The sequence below is a fragment of the Eucyclogobius newberryi genome, unplaced genomic scaffold (genome assembly GCF_026437365.1).
Source record: "Eucyclogobius newberryi isolate DKJ021-1_F unplaced genomic scaffold, fEucNew1.0.hap1 SCAF_22, whole genome shotgun sequence".
In the NCBI taxonomy this organism is placed as follows: Eukaryota; Metazoa; Chordata; class Actinopteri; order Gobiiformes; family Gobiidae; genus Eucyclogobius; species Eucyclogobius newberryi.
In genome coordinates this window covers 19,807,264-19,835,109 of record NW_027315857.1, presented here as the reverse complement: position 1 = coordinate 19,835,109, position 27,846 = coordinate 19,807,264, and the positions used below count along the sequence as shown (strand labels likewise).

Here is a 27,846-nt window from a genome sequence, read left to right as displayed (position 1 = left end):
ACAAGACCTGACAACATGTTTATAGTTTAATTGATGTTCAAACTGTCAGAACGTTGTGTCAATTGTGTGTAAATTGTCTCTGTTTCTTCAGTGGGATGTCGCTTATTGATGATATAGACGGAGGACTTCTGTTTTAGAATTCAGCCCTACTTTTTTTCATTACAAACTGCAACTTGACTGATAATAATAATAATAAGAAATAAATGAGAGCCATTAGCCTTTAGTTTACCAGGCAAAACCCTAATTACAGCGCTCTAAAGCTAGGATCAACTCAAACCCTTCACTCACACACAACACCTCAAATTAAAATGACTCTAGTAGAAATATAAAATGCATCCAAATAAAAATCTGATTGAATTACTTGCCAGTATTGACAAGCTGCAAACGTGAAAATGCATGTGTGTAAACAGAACAGACAGCTCTGGCTCGCTCAGTCGCAGCTCTCACAGACACACTCGTTCTGTAGTATACTGCAGTGGTGACCTTTGACCTATTGTCTTTTCAGCGGTGAAGGATGAAGCGAGAGATCAGAAGAGGCGGACATGTTCAGACGGTGTGAATGTGCACGTTCACACCGTCCAATGTCAAACCACGGTGACCTTTAGTTCACATTTTAACTGTTTTATTAACTGTATGTTAGGGACTTATTAAAAGGACTTTTATTTAATATATGTTTCAAATAGTTTCCTGAGATTTTATACTTTTCAAAAATTATCTTTTACCTCCCAAGAAGCATCAGAACTGATAATTATTATAAGTGTTCAAATACAATATTTTTCTATTAATTAGTGGAGGGTGCTTGTTTCCATGGAGATGTCATTCTTTTGTCTTTTCCACAATATGGCATTAAACGCATACATCTCCATGGAGACAAGTATGTGACACAAACTGACCAAGTTACATGAATATAGAATATAGCAAAAAGGACATGTCTATGTAATCAGTTTAATGGCATTATGTGGACATTTCGGGCAAAGCAAGAACATCATATCAAGTCCAATATTATTATTTTTCATGGGTTGGTTCCTCTCAATGTGTCTGGATGAGGAGTGACTCTAGATAGATGTATTTTCCTGATCTGTGAACTATATTAATCTTTCCTTCTTGAATCATGTAGGCTGCTTTATACTTACTGTATGTTTGTAGAGGTCCCCACACTTTTCAAATTGAAAATTACATCTGTGATTATTTTAAGATCTAAAACATTTCAAATCAGATTGAATTGTATGCATTTGAGTATTTTATTGTGCCATCAAAGCTAATTACTCTAAAATATTAAGTTTCCAATTAAAACAAAACGATCAATACAGTGTCATAATTTCAAAATTATATCTTCCAAGTTATCTCGCGCCCCCCACTTTGGAACCATTGTACGCACACATATCCCACCCCAGGATCGTTTATAAATTACTTATTTAGATTACATCGAATGCTTCTTACAATTGACGAAGGATTGTCTGATTACCAATTATGGTCAACAACAAATAATAACTTCATAATGTTATTTTCTGGCCTAAACCTTGGTCATGACAATTCCCACATAATACAGAATACAATTTAACTAAAAATATAATTTTACAACGCAGACTTTTATTTATAGCCAGATAATTCTTTATAAAAGCTAAGTTTATTTGTTGTGTTACATTTAATTGCTGTTGGAAGCTACCTGAAAAGATGCATTTACCGCCACCTACTGTAGTTATTCTATAGACTTTATTATTTTGATTTTATCATTTAGAGTTTATTATTTAGACTTTATTATTTAGACTTTATTGTTTAGGCTTTAGACTTTATTTTGTTAGACCCAGAGAGAACCGTCAAACGCACCAAATCCCCTGTAATTGACGCACACAAAACGTACGTGATGACGTCACATCTGTTGTGAAGTGGGCGTGGCCTATCCGGGTGCCGCTTGTGCTGTTAGCCCCGATGCTAAATGCTAAAGTTTGTACTTTCACTTTGAGTCTGTCCTGGCGCCTAAACAAGCGCCTTCCGGAGAAACGAAACTAATTACTGTCGGCGCGGCTCCGTGGCGACTCCCCGGCGCGGTCAATGCGAAGAATAGATGATTACTCGGTGCGATCTCGCTCCCTTTAGCCGAGTGTTTGTAAAGTTTTGCGGTATTCGCTGTCAAACTGTGTTGCGTGCGGTTAGCCTGTAGCCGTTAGCATGGACGGCGGCGGAAACATGCGAAGTAACGAGGAGAAGGGAGCCGAGAAACACATGGATGACTACCTCAAATCTATCGGCCTGCAGCGGAAAAAGATCGCCAAAGACGGGTCGTGCCTGTTCCGGGCCGTGGCGGAGCAGGTAAAACGCACACGAAACTAGCCTTTGAGTTTGGGGCGCTACCTGCGTTTGTATTATGAAAATGCCTCATTCCACAGACTAAGCCGCCCATCAGGAACTTACACAACAAGGAATAAATGAGCCTTGGGTTTAGACGTCTTCTATACACATTGTTTGTACTTTTTAAATGTTTTTTTTTTTCAATCAGTAACATTCTCTGTCAAACATTAAGTATCTAAAACGTAATCTTTTATTTTCACTTTATGGGGAACACAATATAATGTTGTCCATGACCAGATGTAGGCCTAAGCTCCATTTTATTATGGCCTTAATTCTACACAAACACATCACATTATTGGACATTTATAGCCAGAAACGATATATATATATATATATATATATATATATATATATATATATATATATATACAACAAAATGCAGTTAAATGTTTTTCTATTTCTGTTCTGTTTGAATAAATAGCTGTAAACTGATAAAGATTCACAGCTATGCATCTATTCTCTAATCTTTATCTGGAAACCGCCCGGGCAGCGATCTAAAAACATGCCCAGACTTCCCCTTTCCACACACTTCTTCCTTCGGGGTAAATCCTGTGGCGTTCTCCAGATAATCTTGGTCCTACATTTGTTCAATAGTCTGTTCTCACCGTCGGTCATCCAGGTATCAGAGTATCCTCCTGTCACTCCTCGCTCAGCCCGGCGACGGGGCAAACATCAGACGCCAGCAGCGCCGTGGGAAAGCCTGGCACGGCCGGAGTAGATGCCCACACACTCCAGCTTTGGAGATTGGACAAACAAACGCTGTGTGTGGTGCAGTGTGAACGTAAACGTGCGGCGAGCCCAGCTGAAGTTACAGCTTTAGACACGAAAAAGCTCTGTCGCCGTCAATGTAGGACTAACAACCGCTGTGTTTTCCCGCTGGAATTCACAGGTAACGTGACATGCTGTAGTTAATTCTTGGTGTCTTCTTGGTGCATCATAGCAGTAAGTTTTAAGACACTGACAGTGACGGTTTCCACTTTGGTCCCGTTTAGTTCATTTGTACACAAACTAAATGGACCCAGTTTAGCCACTTGTGCTGCGCTCAACAACCTGAATCCTGACGATAAGTGTGAGAACTTTAAAGTGCCTCTGACAGGGTTTTACGATGTTCTAATGTTGACTTTATTTGGTGTATTTGTACCTGTTGTACATATAAATTATAGTTTTGCCCCAATCGAGCAGGTACTTGTGGAGAAAACGTTGAAAAATCTGTAGGAAATTACAGGAAGTGACATCACACCAGGAACACTCATAAAATTTCATTAAATTTTATGCAGAATTTACACAAAGAAACAACTTTTTTGACTCTCTAAACATTAATTCTACGAAAATAAAGTCGCTCTCATATATATTTATTTGTCAAATGAAAGAAATGTGACATTAGATGAGTTTTTGCCCAGTGTTAGCTGGGTAATTACAAACAGGAAGTGAAATTATAAATCTAAAAAAACGTGCTATTCTGTGATAACATTTTTAAAACAGTTTTGAGCAAAATTCAAAATATATTTGTCTTCACTGCATTTTAGCTCAATGAGTTGTCCAACCTATAGGGGGCGCTTTAAATTAAAAAATAACCATAACTTTCCTGGTTAGATAAAGGTCAATGGCGCACGACCATAGATAAAGACTTCTGGAGATTGGGATATTGACCTGTGTAAAGGCACGTTAGTCAACTCTCGCCTGGTAATGGTTTATTTTATATACTTTGCTGCTATTATTATTATTATTCATTGTTGTATGTTGCATCTAACGCCGAAACAAGTTCTTAGTTTGTCAATTTTGTTCACTGGCAATAAACCTTTTTCTGATTCCGATCGTACAAATTGATGGAGTGAAGTTTCCCATTACTTGAACTGCCCCCTGGAAACGCCACACCATTCGTGAGCTCCATGCCAAAAGAGATTTCATTTAGAATCGTACCCCAGTTGTAGGAGCGGCGGCTGTAGGTCTAAACATTTTCAAGCCTGCTGAGAATCTTTGTGTTGCAACTGGAGGGACTGGGCGGTCGTAAATATCACCAAAATGAACTAACCGGAAACGTAATGTCACACGACTGTTTCACACGGTTCTGGATCCTTATATATGAGGCACACACTTGTTTTAAGAAGTAAAAACAGCCTCTTTGGGTAAACGAGGAAGTGGTAATGTGTCAAGTCCGTTTCTGTGCGTCTTAAAACGTTCCACTCATAACGTAATCGAAGAGCGGAGCAGCGGCTCTACTCCGAGGACCTTCGTTTGACCGGTTTCTTGATCTTTACTTTCATCTCGCCGCACTTTTTGTTTGACCTTTTCAGAGTTCAAAAGAAACGCTTGATACACGCACGTAAATCCATAACTTTAGAGCTGTAAATATGTCTTTGTAGGTGCTGCACAGCCAAAGTCTTCACTCGCAGGTCCGATCCAGATGTGTGGAGTTTCTGAGGAAGAATCGCAAGAGCTATGAAGCTGTAAGTGTCTAGTTATAATACCGTATTTTCTGGACTATAAGTCGCACCAGCCAAAAAATGCATAACAGAGAAGAAAAAAACATATACAAGTCGCACTGGAGTATGAAATGCGGTTGCAAGTGTGAAAATAACAAATAATATCATATATAAGTCGCTCCGGAGTATAAGTATATAAGTATAGATAAGTATAAGTCGCACCCCGGCCAAAACTATGAAAAAAGGTGCGACTTATAGTCTGGAAAATACGTTATCTTTTCGCCCATCACAGTCAGTATATTCTATCACTTTTAAAGAAGACTAAACAGACGTCTTTCTGTCCCTAGTTCATCGAAGGAGACTTTGAGGAGTATTTGCACAAACTACGGGACCCACAGGTAAGTTATTGTCACTTGCAGAGTTTAGAAAATGTCACGTTTGATCGGATGTTTGCTGGTCACAGTTACGGTGCTTTACAATGTTTTTTTTAGTAACTCGTTAATCACTAGTTCTGACTTAACCTCTGTCATTTGTTTCCAGCAATGGGTCGGAGAAGTGGAGATCAACGCGCTGGCCATTATGTACAAGTGAGTAACATCTATTCAGAAGTGGGACGTATTGACAGAAATGGACATTCTCGAGATTTTTTGGCGCATCCCGATAACTGTAACCAGGCAATATTATGTCAGTCCAACGGCAATGTGTTAAAACATGTCTTTAAACGTATTAGTTGAGGTTTAATTATCAGACAAATCACTCAAGTGCAGAAGTATCACCTTTTTCTGTCGCATTTTCATATTACAAACGATATACCGTATTTTCCGGAGTATAAGTCGCACCAGCCAAAAATGCATAATAGAGAAGAAATAAACATATATAAGTCTCAATGGAGTATGAAATGCAGTTGCAAGTGTGAAAATAACAAATAACATCACCTATAAGTTGAACCCCGGTCAAAACTATGAAAAAGCGACTTATAGTCCGGAAAATACGGTACTGGATATTCAAAGTTTGCATATCTTTAGAAAAACTTGACAATGTAATACAAATTTAAACGTATTTTGTATTTATTTAATTAATACTGTCGCTGTTTAAGGGATTAGGAATGGGTGCATAGAAAGGTTTGGCGTTTTAGAAGCCGGACGTGTCCAGATTGAGAAGGTTTGGACACGAACAGAGGAGTATCACGATTATATACTGTATTTTCCGGACTATAAGTCGCACCTTTCTTCATAGTTTTGGCCGGGGTGCGACTTATACTTATATTTATACTTCTATACTTATACTCCGGAGCCACTTGTATGTGATATTATTTGTTATTTTCACATTTGCAACCACATTTCATACTCCAGTGCGACTTATATATGCTTTTTCTTCTCTATTATGCATTTTTTGGCTGGTGCGACTTATACTCCGGAAAATACGGTACATAGAAAGAAGTTGAGTTTAAAGCTGCGGGGAAACGTGGGGCTTAAAAGAAGAGCAGAAAGGTGAGGTGGTCCGCGCTGTTTCGCTGTAAAAATATAATGTTGTTTTCTGCCAGGAGGGACTTTTGGATTTTCCAGGAGCCCGGGAAAGCCGCCGTCAACATCACGGCCAACAACTTCAGAGACACGGCAAGAAGATATAATAATATAAAAAATAAAACATGCATAACGTGACAAGTGTTCTGTGACTGAAAGTTAATTGAATTCCTCTGTTTATGGTTCAGGTGCAGCTGTGTTTTCTCAACGGAAACCACTACGACAGCGTTTATCCCATCAGCCGCGTCAAGGGCTCTGCCATGTGCCAATGTGAGTGATCATCAGCTTTATTATTATTATTATTATGTAGAGATTGAGTTTGGCCTTTGGGATTTGAATGTTGCGTGAAACTGGATCACGCGTGTCGAGAAAAGAGCTACAAATGTGCTTGGCTCGTTTTGTAGTTTTTGGGTTTGTTTTGGCCTTTTGGTTTACACCTAAATACATTTTTGCACATACGTTTGATCCACACGGCTGAATTGAAGATTTTATTATTGTTTTCAACCCCACATTAAAGGGGACATGGTTAGTTTGCTCCAAATTGTATTTTGATTCATTCCTGTACTGTCCTGCAACTGAAAATTCCTGTTTTCACCTACCCCCTGTCCCCTCCCAAGTTCCTCAGGTTCTAAAATGTCACGTATGCACTTTTCAAAAATAAAAATACGTAAATGACAATCTACTGCTTGTTGGAGTTAAACGTCACTCTGAAGAGGCGGAGCTTATCAGTTCTGAACAGGAAGTCAATGGACTCGTTTCTATTACAAAGCTGTTTTAGATCAATACTGTTGTTTACAATGAACAAAAGTGTAAAATGATCACCTTCTTCTGTAATAGTCCAACACTAAGTACCTGATAAGAGTATAACGCGTCTCTTTATCCTTGTACTTGATGCTGATCCTTGTTTATCCTGGTTTTCAGCCGTCCTGTACGAGCTGCTGTATGACAAAGTCTTTGGCGTGGAGCGGAATCAGCTGGGCGTCTGTCAAAGACCCTCAAAGGCGTCGGATCAGCTCATCGATGACGGCATGGGGCCCTGCCCGAGCAGCGAGGAGTCCGACACCGACACGCTCAGGTCACTTACCACAGTTGGCTGCGTGTCATTCCCCAGTCTCATTCTTATGTCAAGCTGCACTGTCCTCTCGAGAGCCATTATGCTGAAATTATCCATATTTACCTAAATATATATAATGTGTATCTATACTTACAAAATCCAAATTTTAAGGAAATTCTTTTATTTTTTATTACATTTTTTACTTTTATTGTTTTATTTAATGACAAACAAAAAATAGAAGTCTTATTAAAATGTGACAATTATATTGCAATTGGATTCACACTGTTGTATTTGGCAATTCTAGCCTAAATATGTGCATTCTATCCAACAAATATTTAATGGTATTGTTGCATTTTAATAGTTAGTTTTAGTATCTGATCTAAATAAGAGTCTAAAATCTCCTTCACTTAAATCAGTTGGATAATTATCTCATCAAAAGTGTGACGTGTTTGTGAGAACAGAAGCCTGTGTCTCTAAGGCTTGGCCCGGCTTTTATCATCCAGGTCACACCCAAAGACGGCCAGAATAAACTTTATGAGGACTGGCACAAGGAAATTAAACGTTACTGTTATTCTTGTGCGAGGATTGAAAATGTTCTTTACTTTTCACTCATTTTCTCAAACGTGTTGTGTTCAGGCAAGAGAATGGGACGTGCGCCGCTGTTGTCAAGTCGAAGGTGAGAAAAGCTCTTAGAATGTTACGTCACATTTCTGCGTTTCGGTGCCGCTCACGTAGTTTATTCGTTCACTTTGTAGGGGCGCGGTCGCGGCCGGCAGCTGTCCGACCGGGTGAAGCGGTCGCTGAACCCGACTCTGCTCCGAAACGTTGAGTACGACGTGTGGCAACGCTCCAAGAAAGGTGAAGAACAACGCTGCGCAAACTCTTGTAATATCCTCGTTTTACAGCTCCATTCCGGCTTAATTATTTAAATATATTATGTATTAAGCTCTAGTATTGTGAGAGAGCCCTGCATGTGTTTCACCGACTGCTCTGTTACTAACGGCGACGCACAAAGTTGCAGCGCGTGGCAGTCGGATGTGTTACGAATAAAAAGGGGCGGGGCAGAAGCAGTTCCATAGTTTTTATTGTTATTCTTTATTATTAAGCCATTTTAGATCAATATTACAATTTTAAATGAACAATATAGTGATATGTGTGTCATAGATTTGACCTAAATACCAGAAAAACACAGCAAAATACATTTTTTTTACAGTTTCTATTGTTATTCATTATTATTAAGCCATTTTGGATCAACATCGCAATTTTAAATGAACAAAATAGTGATATATGTGTCATAGATGCAAAAATACCAGAAAAACGCAGCAAAATACATGTTTCTTATAGTAAAACCTTCAAACCAGTCGTTTAGACGTTTAAACATGACAAGTGTTTTGAGCTTTGGAGCCTAAATATGGAGGATTAACAGCTCTGCAATACTGTAAATGATGTAAAAAACAAGATTAAACCCACCACAAAAACACCAGCTAACTCGTCCCTTCTCCTTTCTGCCGTTGTGCAAATAAAGCTTTTACAATCCCAATAAAATTTCATAATTAGTCAATAATAGCTCATATAAAACTGTTGACTAAGACGCTATCAATCGAAAAATCGACTTAACAACTAAAGCTTTACAGCGCTAAAGTCCATGTTCTTCAAATCGCCTTCACTGTGTTTTTTGTTTTTAGCTCAGCAGAAGATGGACTTCTGCATCGCTTCTGGGATGCAGTTCAATGTGGGCGACCGCTGCCAGGTTTGTGCCAATTCACCAAACGAGACAGAATGCAGCGTTTTCTTACGACGTTTACAGCACAGGTCGTACTTGCACTAAAGGAACGTACACAAAAGTCAGTCTGGCGATATTTGGACAGGAAATGAGTCACGTTTTATTGATTCAAACAATTAAACATTATATTTTGTCTTAGTTTCAGGGACATAAACTAGACATTTGCTTACCGTATTTTCCGGAAGTCTTTTTTCATATTTTTGGCCCGGGTGCGACTTATATTTATACTCTGGAGCGACTTATATGTGATATTATTTGTTATTTTCACACTTGCAACCGCATTTCATACTCCGGTGCAACTTATGTTTTTTTCTTCTCTATTATGCATTTTTTGGCTGGTGCGACTTATACTCCAGTGCGACTTATATATGTTTTTTTCCTCTCTCTTATGCATTTTTTGGCTCTTATACTCCAGTGCGACTTATAGTCCAGAAAATACGGTAATCAGAGCCATGTAACACAACATTTTACCAATTTTCTCTTACAAATTCTGCTCCAAACTTTGACTAACTCTATGAAAAAGACCCATAGAAAATATACAGAATTTAATGGAAAAAGTGTATCAAAGTTTTGTAGCAACTATTGACGTCGCTCACAAGGAACTACTTTATCCAATTCTAGTTCTGTCATAGAAGATCTTGCCCTTTGTTTTATATCCACATTTGGTGACAGACGTTTGTGTTTCTTTGTCAGGTGAAAGTTAACTCCACTGGGCTGGTCACTGTTGCCACGGTGAAGAAGCTGTCTCCCGACAACAGCGGCCCTGTGACGGTTTACAGCGAAGAACTGGGAGAGCTGTACGTGACACGACGCCACACGCACGCCGCCTTTACCACGTCAGGCGGTTACATGTCTCCCCGTTCTAACCATTGTGTGTTTTTATGTGAAGAAAAGTCCCGGTGTGGAAACTGCGCCCGCCCACGGAGGCGACCTGGAGCACGGTGGTGCGCGAGAAACGTGTCAGCAACGGGTCCGGAGGTGAGAACGCGCGCGCTGCAGTCGAGCTAAATAAAGGACGCGTCAAAAGCATAAAGCCAGTTGTGTTTTGTCTCACCCGCGATCGTTTCATGAATAAGTCCTGATTTTGAGGCCGTTTCATCTCGGAGAATCAACAAAACAAAACGCATTTCCCAAATTTGTGACATGTGCCGTTTGATGATGCTTCCTTTTTTTCTTTTCTTTTTTGTATTGCTATTTCATTTTTTCTTAGAACATAGACCTATACAATCAAAACAACAGAAAAAAGGGAGGAAAACTACAACAAAATACCGTAAAGAACGAGCTGGACCAGGTAGAAAATGAAGCAAGTAAAGTAGTAAAAGTAGAAAATATGGGAGTGGCATCAGAAATAAATAAAAAGAATTGGAGCATATTTAGTTCTGAATTACTGTCCCATTTTGTCTTTTTTTTTTTTTTTTTTTTTTTTTAAAGTTTATTAATGTTTAAGTCCTGAGGTAGAAAGCTAGGTTGGTCTGTCTTTGTAATTCCCTCCACTGCCAGTAGATGGAGTGCTAAAACCGAATCCTAGTACATACATTATTTTACATTCTAAAACACGCACACATGTCAAAGTAAAAATACTGAAGAGTATGTTTAAATGCAAATACCAGTACAATTGATGCATATCTGTCTCTTTAAAGCTTCTCATGTAACTTTTCTTGTGAGTGCCGGTCTCCGTAGCGATGTTACCGTTTTCGTAGTATGTTCCACTGTATGGCAAAGCATTTATTCAATTGCCTGTGTATTCTATTGCTCAAATACTTCCATTCATCCTTGAAAAACATCCTCACCGTGAATGGGTCCGCCTCTTCGCAGACCTGACCTGTAGCTCGGCCTGATCGCAAAGTGACACGCCGTACCGCGGAACGCTCCCCGGCACAGACACTCCCACAGCCGAAACGTCACAAAGAAACGCCTTTCCCGTTTCAGAGTGGGAGCACAGAGGCCGAGGCAGAGGAAAGCCCGCCTCCGTCCCCGCCGGCGTCCCTCAGACCACAGCGCCACCTACAGGACGAGGCTCGAAGCCGCCCGCGTGGCCCCTGCAGCCGGCCGCGGAGGAGCGGGACGCGCCGAGCAGGTTAGAGAAGAGTCGTCGAGTTTACCTTTTACTGAAGCTCACAGTGTTTGGTTTTAGGGGAGGAAAGCGTAACATCCGGTTGTTTGTTTGCAGTAAAGCGGAGCCGGTGTTGTTCGGTTTGACCTCGGAGCAGCGATTGGCCAAAGAAGAAGCGAAAAGGAACGCAGCTTTAGCGGAGTTGCAGTTTCCGGACGACAGGAGCTTCCCCGCGCTCGGAGTGAGTTCCAACCATGTGTGTGTGTCAGTCTGATCGGGTTCATTATGTCTGCTGATAGTTTCTACCACCAAACCCTAAACTGTCTGATGCTCGTGATGAAGCGGTATATAACGAGATCTGTGTGTCAGTTGTGGCTATAGATGATTCTTTGTCACAGGATCAAATGTCCCTGTTACATTTATTGTGAGAAGAAAGTGATTTTCCAGTCATTCTCAGTTATTGGCACCATAATATCTCCATTCCTTTAGTATGTGGCCAGCTTTATGAAAGGAAACTTTGTTAGTACTGGAGCAGTGTTTCCCCAGCCCTATTTAGCGTAGCGGGCCGATATGCCCTTATCCTGAATCAATCAAAAGCCGCGACACGGCCCTAATTTATCTGCTGTGCGTAGCGGCCGATACCTCAAAAATCACAAAAGCACCATTCATAGAAAACAATCAAATCTCATCAAATTGAGCCTGGGGTTGTTGATTTAATCCCAGAAATTCTGTCTTAACTGATGAGGTCGGGGCGCTAATCAGTTCATCACCTCCACTCGTCAACACAATTGGACTGTACGTGGTTGACGCTGACACGCGGTCGTGAGGTGGCTTTGCACGATGATGCAATCAGTCAAAATGTCTACAGCGAAGAGGAAACGACGAGGGGAAAGCTGAGCAAGAAAAAGCTACAAAGAAGAGCAATAATGTGCTACTCCATGTTACCCAGGCTCTCAAACAGCTGCTACTAATGTTCTTTCTTCAGACGTAATGTGAAAAAAGCTTTTGATGCAATTTTCTGTTATTTTATAGGAAACCAAAAGGTGAAATAGATGGTAAAAAGATGATGCACCAGCACTGCTACTGCAGGAGGCCTGATGTAGATGATGATGTACTACTACTACTAGCACTACTACTACTAGCACTACTACTAGCACCACTACTACTACTACTAGCACTACTACTACTACTTGCACTACTAGCACTACTACTACTAGCACTACTACTACTAGCACTACTACTACTAGCACTACTACTAATAGCACTACTACTACTAGCACTACTACTAATAGCACTAGCACTACTACTACTAGCACTACTACTACTACTAGCACTACTACTACTACTAGCACTACTAATACTAGCACCACTACTACTAGCACCACTACTACTAGCACTACTACTACTAGCACTACTACTACTAGCACTACTACTACTAGCACTACTACTAATAGCACTACTACTTCTAGCACTAGCACTACTACTACTAGCACCACTACTACTAGCACTACTACTACTAGCACTACTACTACTAGCACTACTAGCACTACTACTAGCACTACTAGCACTACTACTACTAGCACTACTAGCACTACTACTACTAGCACTACTCGCACTACTACTACTAGCACTACTACTACTACTACTAGCACTACTACTACTACTACTAGCACTACTACTACTACTAGCACTAGCACTACTACTACTAGCACTAGCACTACTACTACTAGCACTACTACTAGCACTACTACTACTAGCACTAGCAGATAAAAAGAAATGCAAGAGAAACAGAAGAATTGAAATATAAATACCTCTTATTGACTTGTTGCACTACCCTCCCCAAATATAGCATGTAATTTAATACATTGTTGTTGATAAAGTTATAGTATTCTTTATTTGTGCCTATGTGCCCTTTTTGTAGGGAGGTTTGCCCCTTTTTTTTTTTTTAAATCCCACTCCGCCCCTCTGAAATCCTGGCGGAAACACTGCTGAGTAATCTCTTATGTTGACTTTTTTAGAGTGTAAATTGTACAAACATTTAATTTTTTTTGCCTCTAAAATTCCCACAATTATTACTTTTTAACTCATACAATTCTAATGTGAGCTGGATTCTCACAGTGGTGCAGACTGTTATTAATATTTGTGTTTGTCTTAGACTCAGTCTGGAGTTCAGAGCGAAGCAGTGAAGAAGAAAGGAGCAGAAAAGAGACGCTCGCTGAAGAACACCACCAGGGTAAAAAACACACCTATTGTTTCCATGGAGATGTTATGGCTTTGGTCCAATGTATGGCATTAAATATCATGTGTATTGTCTGTAATTATTAATAATGAATGATTGAAGATAAAATGAACAGGAACGTGTAATTAAATGGTTCAGAATCATTGTAGATGTGCAACGTTCATATTCGAGGAATCAAAAAATGGTAAAAATACACATTTTAGCACATTCCTGTTTAAAATATCACAAATGATCTAGTCAATATCACCCACCTCTACCATGGAGACAAGCTCACCTCATCTTTGAGCCCCTCCCCCCAGATAGTTTACTTAATCACCTTTTAAATGAAATTACAATGTATCAAGTCAATATTTTTCCAGCTTATTGTCTACTTTTGTTTTGCGGTTTTGCATTAGTAAGTTTTCCCCCACAGTCAGAATCTGTTTTAAAGGTGCTGTACTTTATTTTTTGTCTTAAACACGTGAGAAACAACTGAACTAGTTTAAATAGTTTGCAGACAACTGAACCAAAACAAACATGGCGGCACTGAAGTGGATGGGCCGTGTCGCTGGTCTATGTAGCCAGGTTAGCTAGCCCAGAAGTAGCGTCACGTGACCAATCAGAGGGAGAGCTGCTGGAGCGGAAACCTCCACATTTAAAAGCAGTTTTTTATTCTTTTGAACCAGAACCTTGTGCAGATATTTGAATAGATCCACGGTAACGGCCCTGAAATACTTTAATTTATGTTTTTCAGAAGAGTCCAGTTGACGAAGTCCAATCTGCGTCGCCCTCTAGTGGAGACCGGCCCCAATCCTCCACTCCTCCTCCTCCCTCTGTGTCTCCCACTGTCCCTGCCGCCTTTGTTGTCCCTTCCGCCCCGGTTGTCCCCAAACCAAACGCACACTCCTGCGCCACCGCTCCCGCCTCCAAACCCTCTCAGTCCGGCATGGTCCCCTCGTCTGCGTCCCATTTCTCTTTCTTGACTCCCATTCTCCCGGCTGCGTCCAACTCCTCTGCTTCCTCAGGCTCCTCCTCCTCCTCGTTTCCTTCGCTGGTTCCTAAGGCGGCTCCTACCTTCATCGCGCCCATCGCTCTGTCGCCCGTCGCGGCTCAGAATCTGATTGGTCGAACTACGCCGAGTCCTCCTTCATCTGCCTCTACGATTACCCACAATCCTCCGGTGTTGACAGAGACTCTGGTTCGAGCTTCTAACGCAAGTAAGAGCTGTAATGTTTGTTCAGTTTGATTTGTTTGTTTAAATTCTAAAGCATATTCTATAAACTAGATAAACATAAGGTAAATATATTCATAAATATCATAAAATATCACTCATTGAACTAAACTAAAAAACAACACATTTTCAAAGGTAATTATGACAGAATCTTAGATCGAGGATCTCTATTTGCTGGGAATCAGAGAACACATTATCCAAACCATTTTGCATAATATGTTTATTAATGAGGATTACACTGACATGTTTATGATGTTTTGAGATGTTACGCATGTTGTGTTTGTGTTTAGCTTCCTTCACACGGTTTCATTCTGTTGACAAGGTCCTCTTCTTCTGTTTCAAATGTCCTCAATTTGTGTTTTAATTAAACAGTGTGCTCACATTAACATGTTGGAGCTAGCGTTTGTTCGTGTTAATGTTTTGTGCATAAATTGTTCCTTTGTATTTAATTTATCACAGGTAATTTACAGACGCCAGCTCACTGTGAAGTCTCGGAGTCTCAAGTAGCAGCAACCAATCAACCACAAAACCTGCTCCGCAACCAGATCCAAGATCAGATCCAACACAACCAGATCCAAGATCAGATCCAACACAACCAGATCCAAGATCAGATCCAACACAACCAGATCCAAGATCAGATCCAACACAACCAGATCCAAGATCAGATCCAACACAACCAGATCCAAGATCAGATCCAACACAACCAGATCCAAACCAACCAGATCAAAGATCGAATCCACCATAACCAGATCCAAGATCAGATCCACCATAACCAGATCCAAGACCGAATCCACCATAACCAGATCCAAGACCAGATCAAAGACCAGATCAAAGATCAGATCCAACACGACCAGATCCAAGATCAGATCCAACACGACCAGATCCAAGATCAGATCCATCTCAACCAGATCCAGGATCAGATCCACGATCTGATCCACCTCAACCAGATCCAAGACCAGATCCTCCAAGATCAGATCCACCACAACCAGATCCACCAACAGACCCAGGAGCAAATCCAAGAGCAGAGAACATTCCAGACTCCGGCTCCTGTTCCAGTTCAACCTGCCCCAGTCTCAAACCACCAAAGCATCTCTCAAACTGAGTCCATGCCTTCTTTTCCTACTCAAACTAACGCCTTCGCTCCTTCCTCCCTCCAGAGCTCTTACGCTCCATCTCGCCCCCAAAACCAGTCTTCTGTCCCGGCCGCTTTTTCCAACCAGGAGCCTTTCCCTCCGCCGGCCCCACAGTCCCAAACAGAGCTCCCCAAACAGGAGCACCACTTCCTGCCTCTCGGGGCCCACACCATCCCGCTCCAGCAGCAGTTGGCTCACTTCTTCCAGGATCCACTTTACCCCGGCTTTCCTCAGGGGGACAAGGGCCAGCCTGTCCCGCCTCCGTCCATGTCCACGAGCCAATCGGGAGACGACTTGCCTCAAGGTGAGCACAGGGGAACGGTGTGATTGGATGTTTTCAGACGGGTTAGAACAAGGAAAACGCAAGAGATGCTGAGAGCAGCTCCATGACTCCAGCTTTTGTCCTGGTCTGTAGTGGTGGATATCAGAGGTGCTTTAGGACCTGGTTTAGTCCTGGGTTAGACCTGATTAGGACCTGGTTTAGTCCTGGGTTAGACCTGATTAGGACCTGGTTTAGTCCTGGGTTAGACCTGATTAGGACCTGGTTTAGTCCTGGGTTAGACCTGATTAGGACCTGGTTTAGTCCTGGGTTAGACCTGATTAGGACCTGGTTTAGTCCTGGGTTAGACCTGATTAGGACCTGGTTTAGTCCTGGGTTAGACCTGATTAGGACCTGGTTTAGTCCTGGGTTAGACCTGATTAGGACCTGGTTTGGTCCTGGGTTAGACCTGATTAGGACCTGGTTTAGTCCTGGGTTAGACCTGGTTTGGTCCTGGGTTAGACCTGATTAGGACCTGGTTTAGTCCTGGGTTAGACCTGATTAGGACCTGGTTTGGTCCTGGGTTAGACCTGATTAGGACCTGGTTTAGTCCTGGGTTAGACCTGGTTTAGTCCTGGGTTAGACCTGATTTAGTCCTGGGTTAGACCTGATTTAGTCCTGGGTTAGACCTGATTAAGACTTGGTTTAGTTCTAGGTTAGACCTGATTAGGACCTGGTTTGGTCCTGGGTTAGACCTGATTAGGACCTGGTTTAGTTCTAGGTTAGACCTGATTAGGACCTGGTTTAGTCCTGGGTTAGACCTGATTAGGACCTGGTTTAGTCCTGGGTTAGACCTGATTAGGACCTGGTTTAGTCCTGGGTTAGACCTGATTAGGACCTGCTTTAGTCCTGATGTTAATCTTCATATAAATGGAGTTTAATGACTTCACTCTCTTTCAGACACGACCCTTTTAAGATTCTTCTACAACCTCGGGATAAAGGTACAAGTTTACGTATTCCTTCTGCAATATGATCTTTTTCACCATTTGGCCTCAGTCTTCACCACTTTAAATATCACAGTTGTGTTTAATAAAGGCCTGATCTGACGGGTCTGACCGGTTTAAGTTTAGGTGTGTTTTTGTTGTGAATAACTGTGTCTAGTAGAGGATGAGGCCAAAAAATAATAATGGTGTGATTTCCGGTCGGTAGGTCGGATTTTTAAAAGTTTTTTATATATATTTTAAAATCCTCGCACAGGTTTTGCACAGTTTTCTTTTCTCCGAACTGATTTGTGTGGCTATAGAAGACTCCAGACACATGCATTTGATTTAGTGTCTTGACTGGTCAGATCGGCTTCATAGCTTGATACAGATATTGAATAAAATAGTTCTCTACATCTAAACTAGTCCAACCACAGGAAAAGAGCCATTAGCAGACGACTTTTTAGTAATCACCTCTCTCTTGACCCCCGCGATGTGGTCCGCACTGTCGCCCTGCTCGCGAGTTCTTGAGCTGCAGATCCACTCGTCCCCAAATGTTTTACAACGCACCATTGCTTGTGATTACCTTGTCGTACTTTGGAGTCTCGTTGACTAAATGAATCACTTGCTCAGGCTTTGCAGCGTCGGTGTCGGACGACCTCTTCTTACAATGTCTCACTTTTCTTGAAAAGTTTGTCTTGATAAAGGCGTTATAATTATATCCTCGACCAAATCGATATCTCCTCCTGCCATTGTGGGTTGAAAAAACAGCTTAGTAGTACAGGATTAATGTGTTTGTCAAATTCAGTTTCCTCGTTCAGAAGTTCTGCTTAGCCCCGCCCACAGCGTGACAGTGTGAGCGTTGTTGTTGTAGTCCGGGGCGCACTCTGCCGTCACAACGATCTGATGCCTCACCATGATGTTCTTTGAAAACGTTGAAAAATGTCTCACAAACTTCTACGTTCACTATTTTTCTCATTGTCACGTGACGACGTCGACAGTCACGTCAAATAACTTCACAGCTGAAACACCGGGCATGCATATGGCCCTCGCCATGGCAGCCGCTCTGCACGCTGACCAAATATGAGCATCTGCGCAGGTTTCATCTGCAAACATGGAAACGCCCGTAGGTAAAATGAAACCTGTCAAAAGTGCGGCAATTTTCATATCTTACGATCCCCACAGCCACAGATGATTGTTTTTCCCGCAGCTTTTGGATTCGCTCTCCCATTTTGACATTCTCAAAACGTACGGCCAGTAAATATGTGATTAAATGTTTAAGTCGGGTTTCCTTTATTTTGAAATCCAGGTCGGTCGGGTGACAGGAAACACACCATTTCTTCTTCTTGGCCTGAGCAGATGGTGGATCAGGAATTGGCAAAAAATAAAATCAAACCGCACAACAAAAGTGGTTATATGTGTTTAAAATGTATATCTGTCTTTATTGTACCACATGTATTTGAAGTACAGCACATATTCACGTGTGAAACTGGAGCTGATTTACTCTGACATAAACTGTGATCTGTCCTGTTCCCTCAGGCGTACACGATGCCGATGCACGCTCCCATCGTGTACCTCTACCCGCTGCAGCAGGCCTACACGCTGCAGCCCCGAGCCCCGTCCCGCTCCCCGTCCCCCCTGTGCCACCCCCAAGAGCCCTACCAGGCCTACAACCCCGCCCCGCCGCAGCCCCCGTATCGCCCCGAGCACGCCACGCCGCCGCCCCACGCCGCGTACCACCCCGACGCGTCCCGCGCCAACCCAGAAACCGCCCACTCCCCGTTCAATCCCGGCGCGTTCGATCACCCCAACAGACACGCCCACACCACGTCCTACAACAAACCGCCGCAGGACCACGCGCACCCGCCGCAGGACCACGCGCACCCGCCCGAGCCGCAGTACCACCAGAGCTACGCCGCGGCCCAGAGCGTGCAGTGGCAGCCGGCCCACACGAGCCCGGCCTACGCGGTGAACTACCCGACCTACAGCCAGAGCTATTACCCGCAGCAGCAGCAGCAGCAGCCGCCGCCGCCGCAGCACAGGAGCCACCAGGGGGCAATGGAGCCGCCGCAGCCCGCTAACGGAGACTCGGCGCTGGGGCTGAGGCTGGCCAGGCTCCCCGGCGCTCTGGAGGGGTCGGCGTCGGCCGGCGTGGGGGGCGTGGCCCATTTGAACGGCGCGCACATGGCAATGGCGCCCGGAGTCGCCGCTTTTGGTAAGTCAGTGTTCAGAGTCTGTTGTTTTGTTTGTGACGTGACAAAGAATGAACGGATTTAACTCTTTATTTCATGAAGAGTTTAAAACACGGCGGAAATAAAGCGGATCGTTCCAAATATCGATATCGAGTAGATTCTGATACAAAAGCTGTCGTCACTTAAAATGACTGGAATTAAATCCAGTTTTAAACCAGTTTTGAATGACATTGTTTATCTCCTTCCTCAGGCCACGCCCACCAGGACGTGGGGGAGAACATGATGTTACTGGTGGATCCGCCTCTGGACAAACCCATCGTAAGTTTGTCCCACTGATTTTGTCTTCAAATTGTTATAAATGCGACTTTCATTTTAAACTTGGTCCAAACGTGTTCCTCACTTTCATAAGTCATTCCTTGTATGTTGGAATTATTCATAGCGATGAGTTTATAAGCGTTTTTCTCAAGTCCAGATTGGAGTTGTGTCGTCATAGTAAAGCTAACGACAACTAGCATGCTAACAGCACACTTCCTGGTTCACAGAGGATAAAAACACACTGCAGTCTCATTTTGAGCCCAATATAACGGCTTCTGTGCATTTGACTGTGTTACATGATGCATAATTTAATTTGTAAATGATTATTAGCATTTTAAATCACATTTGTGTGATATTAGGACAGAATGTAAAGGAGACTTTATGCAACATCACAATTACAGAGCTTTTAACTATTATTCTGATGGTTTTCCCTCAATAATCATCACTCAGAGTTGTATTGAGTGATTCATGCATGTTTGAATAATCATGTATTTTCACCTTCCACCTGTCCCCGCCCACAACTCTGTTCTTGTGAGTCTTTGATTCAGACTCCAGTCATTTAGAATCTGCTGCTTGCTACACATAAATGACAATATGAAGCTGTTTTAGATCAGTTTTAATGAACAAAAAGATCAACGTGTGTGATTTATGTTAATGGTTTATTTACATGTCTTAACATATTTTCTATAAAAATCAATCTAGTTATACAACATGAAATAATAACCCAGAGTTTGGAATTGAAATTGTGATGAGGAAATGTGTTTAAATCAGAAAAGGTTTATTTTAATCACATTCGGACTCAAGTTGACACTGGACTAAATTATACTTTTAGTCTGGACTTTGTGCCTTCATTTTACTTTCTTTGGCCTTCTCTTATTCTCTTTATTAGTTAAAAAATAATAATAATAATGATAATAATAATAATGATAATAATAATAATTAAAGCCGCAAGCGGCAATGATCGGCCCTCGCCACGCTGCCGTCGCCACGCCGCAAGAGGAGGTTATTACGCCTATTGCTGAATCTGTGACGCTGTCACATCTTCTGCCCTTTGTTTTACCATCAAAAAGCAATTTTATTTTGAATTCTTGGCAAAATGTGCGGCTTTGCCGCACAGACACCGTGACTCTTTGAATAAAAATGTGGATAACTTTTGATGGTCCTGAAGATGAGTCTCACCAAATTTCAGGTTAATAGGGCTAACGCCCTGGGAGGAGTTGGTGAAAGTATAAAGTGTAAACATGTTCTGGCGATTTCCCCATTGGAATAACGTGGGAGGTTTTGGTCATCGTTACGGCAAAACCATAACAATTATGACATGGGTCTCATTGACTTTTTTGATGGGGCCAAAATTGAGTTTGGTGTCAAATTTCATAAAATTTCGCAAAACTAAACATTTAACCTCCATATAAAATCTGTAGGGGGCGCTGTGGCGCCAAATTAATTTATTTCACTTCAAGTAGGTTTAGGGCAAAGAGTTTAACAACTGATTCTAATTTGACACAATTCGGACTTTATCTGCGCAAACGGCAGAAATTTTAAATTTGGGAGATTTCTGAAATTCTAGCTACAGTTTGCGTCTTCGCCGCACAGAGACCGTGACAGGTATCAATGTAATTTGAATAACTTTTGATGTCCCACTCCTCAGTAGCATTTTCACCAAATTTCAGCGTTTTAGGGCCAACCCCCTGGGAGGAGTTCGTAAAAGTACGACGTTTGGAAAAACTCCGAAGTCATGTTTAGCCATTTTTGAAGCAATATGGCCGACATTTGGTTGGGCGGACGGCGTTGCCGTAGTAATATTTTTTACTTCTCTTGTCACCATCTACCTCTGCGCCAAATTTCATGATCCTACGATCAGATTTTTTTTGGGTCATTTCCCATCTCTCAATGCATTTTTGGTACATTTGGGGGCGCTGACGCGCCAATTTTTTTTGTTTTAGAAAAGGGAAATAGCCAGAATGTAGAGAGGCACGATTTTTAGAGGTGTGAACATTTTTGTGACTTTTCGTCAATGTTCACTGGGTGAAAAATAGGGGGGTTGGTCCCGAGAAGAAGAAAGAAGAAAGAATTAAAGCCGCAAGCGGCATCCAACGGCCCTCGCGGGCCGCCGGCCTTCCGACTCTGCGCTTTCGACTTGATAAAGATGGCGCCCTTATTGTGTGTTGAATTAAAAAAGAACTTGACAGACAGGGACACATTGGACATGGCCAATCCAGTGCAAATGAACACAAGTGTCAGTCAAATTTGCTGCGCCGCCGCACAGAGACCGTAGCACTTAGAATATAAATATGGATAACTTTTGATGCCGCGCTTGTGTAGATCATATTCCCAAAGTAAAGCTTGATCGGGCTATTGCCCACGGAGGAGTTTGTTAAAGTGTGAAGCATAAATGTGAACATTTCAAAGATTTGGCGTTTTCCCATTTGTGACAGTATATTTGCAGCTCCACAGCACAGAGACCGTAGCACTTAAAATCAAAATATGGATAAGTTTTGATGCCCCGCTTGTGTAGATGATATTCTCCAAATATGAACTTGATCGGACAATCGCCCTAGGAGGAGTTTGTTAAAGTGTGAAGCGTAAAAATGTGGTGATTTGAGCGATTCTGCAATTTTCCCATAAGGATAACATGGGATGTTTCTGTCATCGCTACGGTTACGCCGTACAAAATATGACTTTGGCTCTCATACTTGTATGATCAAGATGGCAAATTAGAATTTTGTTCAAAATATCATGTCATTTGGAAAAACTCTATTGTTTATAGGCCACTCTGAAGGCCAAATAGTCAGAATTCAGGGAAACGTTTGCGGCTCCGTCGCACAGAGACCGTAAAAGTTATCCTTAAAATTTGGATAACTTTAGATGCTCCACTTGTCTAGAGGACGTACACCGATTTAGAAGTTGGTGGGCAAAACGCACTAGGAGGAGTTTGTTAAAGTGTAAAACATAAAAATGTGGTAATTTGAGAGATTTTGCGGTTTTCCCATAGGGATAAAATGGGAGGTTTCTGTCATCGCTACGACTACGCCGTAAAAATTAAGGCATTTGTCTCATTGGCTTTTTTGATCGGGATGGCCAAATAGAATTTTGGGTAAAGTTTAGAACATTTTTGTAAAACTAATTTTTGACCTTCAATGTTAATTTAAAGGTCACTCTGTAGGGGGCGCTATCGTGGCCATTTCAATTTTGTCATCATAAACTGGTCCAAACTAGAAAGTTTAACAACTGATTCAAATTTGGTCCTAATCGGACTCGTTTTGATCAAATGGGAGCAATTTTTAGATCTGCAATATTCCAAAATAAGTTGTCCAACTTTGCGGCTGCGCCGCACACAGACCGTAAAAGGTATCTCAAAAAATTGGATAACTTTAGATGCCCCACTTGTTCAGAGGACGTACGCCGATTTTGAAGTCGGTGGGCAAAACGCCCTAGGAGGAGTTCGTCAGTTTGACCTAAACAAAATGGCTAACTCAGCTTGTTTTCATTTTCAAAGGAAGATGGCGGCCATAGGGTAAGTCTGGGGGCGTGGCCACAATAATATTTTGTTTTTTGTCCTCACGAGAGGAATACGTGTCCCGAATTTCGTAGCTTTACGCCAAAGTTGACCTCGGGGCGTCTCCCATAGGCGCAATGTATTTTGACTTTTGTCTGTGGCGCTGTCGCGCCATTTTTTAACGAAAAAAAAAATGGCACAGAAAAAATAAAATTTTTCGCCGATTCTGAATTTTGGGCAAAGTTTGGTGAGTTTTTGAGCATGTTCAGGGGGTCAAATTAGAGCTCAAAGCGCTGAAGAAGAACAATAAAAAAAATAAAAATAATATTTTTAGCAAAAACAATATAGCCGTTTCCACTATAACAACAAATTATACATCGTTTGAAAGCTCTAAGCCTTCCCGATGCCGCCATGGGGTGGAATCATCATTACGAGCGCTTACGCGCTCGTCACTCCCTATTCCGTCGGGATGCCCCGCCCACTCCCCATAGACTTCCATTGATTTGAGCAGATACAAGCATGGCCCATGCCTGCGGCATGGATTCTCGCGTACGGGACGATGCCAGGAGGGTTTTTGGAGGAATGCAGCGCTTCGCGCTGCTGTTGTCAACAATTAGTGAATGGGCTACGCCCATTCACTAATTGTTGACTATTTCTGTCATAGCAGGAGTAAGTATGCATGATCCATGCATTCGGCATGGGCTAGTTCACTGTACTTGCCAGGGGCGACGGGGTAGGCCCTCCGCCCTGCTGGGGCTCGGGCCTAATAATATTCCGATGCGAAAACAATGTTTCCCATTTTTCAAATATCATAAACTATACATTTTCGGAAAGCGCTCGCGCTTTCCTACCTCATGGTGTGGGTCCCTGGTCACTGACGGGTACTTTCGTTAATTTTGAGTGGGCTCCGCCCACTTTGTGTTTTTGGCCCTCTAAACAGTAATAATGTTCTATTTTTGCATTACATGCTTATATGCACGGAACATGCAAGAGATGGGGAACGTATTCGTGAGCTACTTGGCGCAAATGAGTGCTTTATAAGTACAATGTAAAGTGCTCGTTTAGTGTGCACTTTTGCACGGGCTTCGCCCGTTTACAACGGTAATGTTCCATTTTCCTACTACTAATTAGTATGCACGGGGCGTGCATGAGTGAAGGAGTGCGTTAGTGAGTGTTTGGAAGTGGGCGAGCGCTTCGCGCTCGATTTCGTGCGCACTACGTGCGCACTTTCGCAGCCGTGCTTTGCACGGCCTTATGAGATTAATAGGCCTCTCGTCAGCTTGTGGCGCTCGGGCCTAATAAAAAAAAGAACATGTATAGAAATGGTGAATAATGCAGAATATTGCCTCTTAAAGTCTGTAAACTCCTCTGTGCAGGTGATCACGGTGCCCAAGTCGGGCAGCGGCCCGGGCTCGCCCGCTCTATACAGTCCGGCCTCGCACTCGTCCGACTCGAACTGCGCCCCGTTCTACCACCACAAACCCTCCAATCACAGCAACAGCTACATCCCGAGCGGCCACGGCGCGTACCACCTCCAGGCGGCGGAGTCCATGTCGGTGAGCGTCGGGACCGAGGAGGAGTGGGAAGAGCCGGAGCAGCACAGGGTCCCGTACAGGGGCCCCCGGCGTGGGTACAGGGCCCGCGGCAGGGGCCAGAGCAGAGGCCGAGGATTCTACAACAACTACAACAACAACAACTACCAGAACTCACAGAGAGGAGGGCGAGGCGGGGGGCGCTACTGAGCAACGGCCAATCAGAGCAGAGGGCGCTGACGGGTGAGGTCATTTCCACTTTAAAGGCACCGTATCAGGTTATTACTGTCTGTAAAAACGTGACAAACAGTTCATTTTAAACACATTCCTCACTTTCTCTCATATTCTTAGGGTCCTAATTATTCATTACAATGAGTTTATAAGAGCTTTTGACTGCAATCTGAGGCCAGTGATAAAGCTAACAGCAACTAGCATGCTAACAGCGCACTTCCTGGTTCTCGGACGGTAAAAAAATGCTTTATAACAAGATGCAGACGGCACACAGCGGTCTCATTTTGCCCCACTTTTACAAAACTGACAACTACATGGACAAAATCGGTGTATCCACTTTAAAATCCTGCAGTTATTTTAGGACGGTGTTAACGTTTATTTTTTGGCGTCATTATTTTGGTCAAGCTAATATTTTTGTCCATTAAAGCAAAAATAAAATTGAGATGGGCTGAATAAAAATGTGTAAAAACTAAGCAAAAATTAACAAATGGGAAAAAAAACTGGTTAGATTTATGCTTTTGATGAACTTTTTCCAATTGAAAATTTACTGTCGGCATTAACTCTGGTCCAAGTTACACGCAGAAGTCAAATTCATTTATTTATTCATTTATTTTCTTTATTTCAACTCTAAAGGCAGCGTAACGTCTCCTTTAAAGATGAACAGGAAGTTGGTTTGAAAGTGTCCAAACTCCTCAGTTTTCTCCTCAGTCGCCACAATAAAGCTAACAGTAACTAGCATGCTAACGGCACACTTCCAGGTTCTCGGACAATAAAAATGCTTCATGTTTAGAGGCCGACGGCACACAGCGGTCTCATTTTGACCCTAAAATCTACTTTTTAATACATCTGATACATTTTTATCAACTATGATGACAACAAAATCCTTTAGAGCTGCTTTAATATCAATAATCTCATAATATAATGTCGACTGGTATTTATTTGTCGTAGTTTCGCTGCGTAAACCTTTTCCACCGTTCTGTGTTTAGTTTTAAAGTGCAGATGTTTTTGTTGATTTAAATAAAACTAAGCAGAAATTAAATTGCATTCAAATAAAACGTTCATTTTCAATTTAGCTCAGATTAAAAGCCTTTGGTCGGTTATTTTGTCATCGTTTTTGGTAAATGTAATATTTTTTTCCTGGCTAAAAATATGACTCAATTTTCTTGATTTACCGTATTTTCCGGACTATAAGTCGCACCAGCCAAAAAATGCATAATAGAGAAGAAAAAAACGTATATAAATCGCACTGGAGTATGAAATGCGGTTGCAAGTGTGAAAATGGCAAGTACTATCACATATAAGTATAATTCGCACCCCGGCCAAAACTATGAAAAAACGTGCCACTTATAGTCCGGAAAATACGGTACACGTCCCCACAATGTTCAATTTGGGCCATTTTCACACATAAACTGACTTCTTTATAGATAAAAAACGGAACCTACAAGTTTTTATGTCATTTTTTTGCCAATTTAACTGTAGAAAGTTCAAGAAAAGTCTATTGCTGAATTTACCTTCCACTTTCCCCCAACACTAATTAAAGACAACACTAATTAAAGACCTCGTTTCAGTTTAAATAACCAAAATGCTCAGTTTAAATGGCGTTAAATGAACCTTTTGTGACATTTCTTTCCCTGACAAACGTACTCACTCACTCTCTCCTTTTACAGATCGGGTCTCCGGAGCGTCGTCCTCCACTTCAACCAAAGAATCCGAAGTCTTCAAAACGGTCCCATGACACACGATCGTCCCGTAGTATCACATCGTGCTACTTTTACTTTCATTAAGACACTATTGTGCATAATCCGCCGTTTCCCCCCCGCTTTTATCGCCGCCGTTTTACTTTGAAACTCCTCCCGCTCGACGTTCATCACTTCCTGTTCGCCCAAAAACGCTGCTATAGGAATATTTACCGGCAAAATCGTTCGTTTTTCTGTCAAGTGAAGTATTCGGGTGATTTTACGTGTCGCTTTACCCAACAAACGCATCATAATCTCGGGTAAAATCTTAAATGCCTTAAAACGTCTGCATAAAATTCCAAAATGTGTTGTCATGACGATGAACTGGCAGACTATGAATGTAAGCGCGCTCCACGTTTATGAAAAAATATAAACGGAAAAGGAGTGGAAGAGCTTTCTCGTACGAAAAGGAATCGAGCACTTAATTTGTTTGTTTTTCTCTTATTTTGAAGCCGTCGTCTTCGCTGTGTGTTTTGCGTGCTTTTATTTTGGTGTACTTCCTCCGGTTCTGTTCTGTCGTCTGTACGTCTGTTGGATTTCCTGGTGCCTTGGGCAAAGTTCTCTGATTTGAAATAAAACTGCTGTAAACTTTGTAAACGCTTGAATAAAGAAAACTTGGTTCACAAACTTGAACGTCACGTCGTTTTGAGACGGCAAACGTGCAACACAAACTAGTTTTTATGTCGTCATGGTTACTCACTACAAGTATTGTCATGTTTTTAACAAAGCGCGACGATCGTAATGTGTATATAATGTGTTTTTGAACTGTTTCCTGCGTTTAAAACTGCTGAAGACTAAATATTTGGTAAGAGTGTAAATTTGCCAGTCGCCTCCCTCCTAACTCTAACACAGTTGCTTGCTTCTTTCGTTCTTTGCCTCCTTCCTTCCTTTTATCCTCACCTCCTTCAGGTCCTTCCTTGCCTCCTTTGTTTCCTCACCGCTTTCCTTCCTTCCTCACCTCATTCCTTCTGTCCTTCCACACCTCCTTCAGGTCCTTCCTTGCCTCCTTTTTGTCCTTCCTTACCGCTTAGTCTTTAGAATGTAATAATCATAGAACGCCTTTTAGTCTAACATTAAAAACATTGAGGAAAATAAATTGAATTCTTAAGATTTCCTAAATCTATTTTTGAGGCTTCTACAATTTTATCTATTCCTGAGCATTTTTCCTCAACTGTCTGAAGAGATAAAATGATCAAAACAACCACTAACTGAGAATTGCAACACCATTTAAAGAGCATAATATAATATATACTTTGGTATCAGAATGAGGCATTAGAACCGTTGCCATAGGAATGAACAATTTAAACTAAAGCTCATCTATTGATGGGAAAAATTGAC

At 42.0% G+C, this 27,846-nt stretch overlaps 1 protein-coding gene across 1 annotated transcript; it reads left to right on the top strand.

Annotated features, from left to right (window-relative positions):
• The first annotated feature begins 1,884 nt into the window (after positions 1-1,884).
• On the top strand, positions 1,885-27,102 carry otud4 (OTU deubiquitinase 4). The gene is made up of 22 exons (XM_072458641.1): positions 1,885-2,310; positions 4,713-4,796; positions 5,120-5,170; positions 5,313-5,359; positions 6,316-6,388; positions 6,484-6,565; positions 7,217-7,370; positions 7,986-8,025; positions 8,105-8,207; positions 9,035-9,099; positions 9,826-9,929; positions 10,022-10,110; positions 11,062-11,209; positions 11,303-11,426; positions 13,341-13,418; positions 14,158-14,634; positions 15,105-16,071; positions 16,987-17,027; positions 18,546-19,221; positions 19,449-19,516; positions 24,386-24,784; positions 26,440-27,102. Exons 1-21 carry the CDS (start codon positions 2,170-2,172, stop codon positions 24,749-24,751), a joined length of 3,978 nt encoding a protein of 1,325 aa, XP_072314742.1. The 5' UTR covers positions 1,885-2,169; the 3' UTR covers positions 24,752-24,784; positions 26,440-27,102.
• The last annotated feature ends 744 nt before the right edge of the window (positions 27,103-27,846 follow it).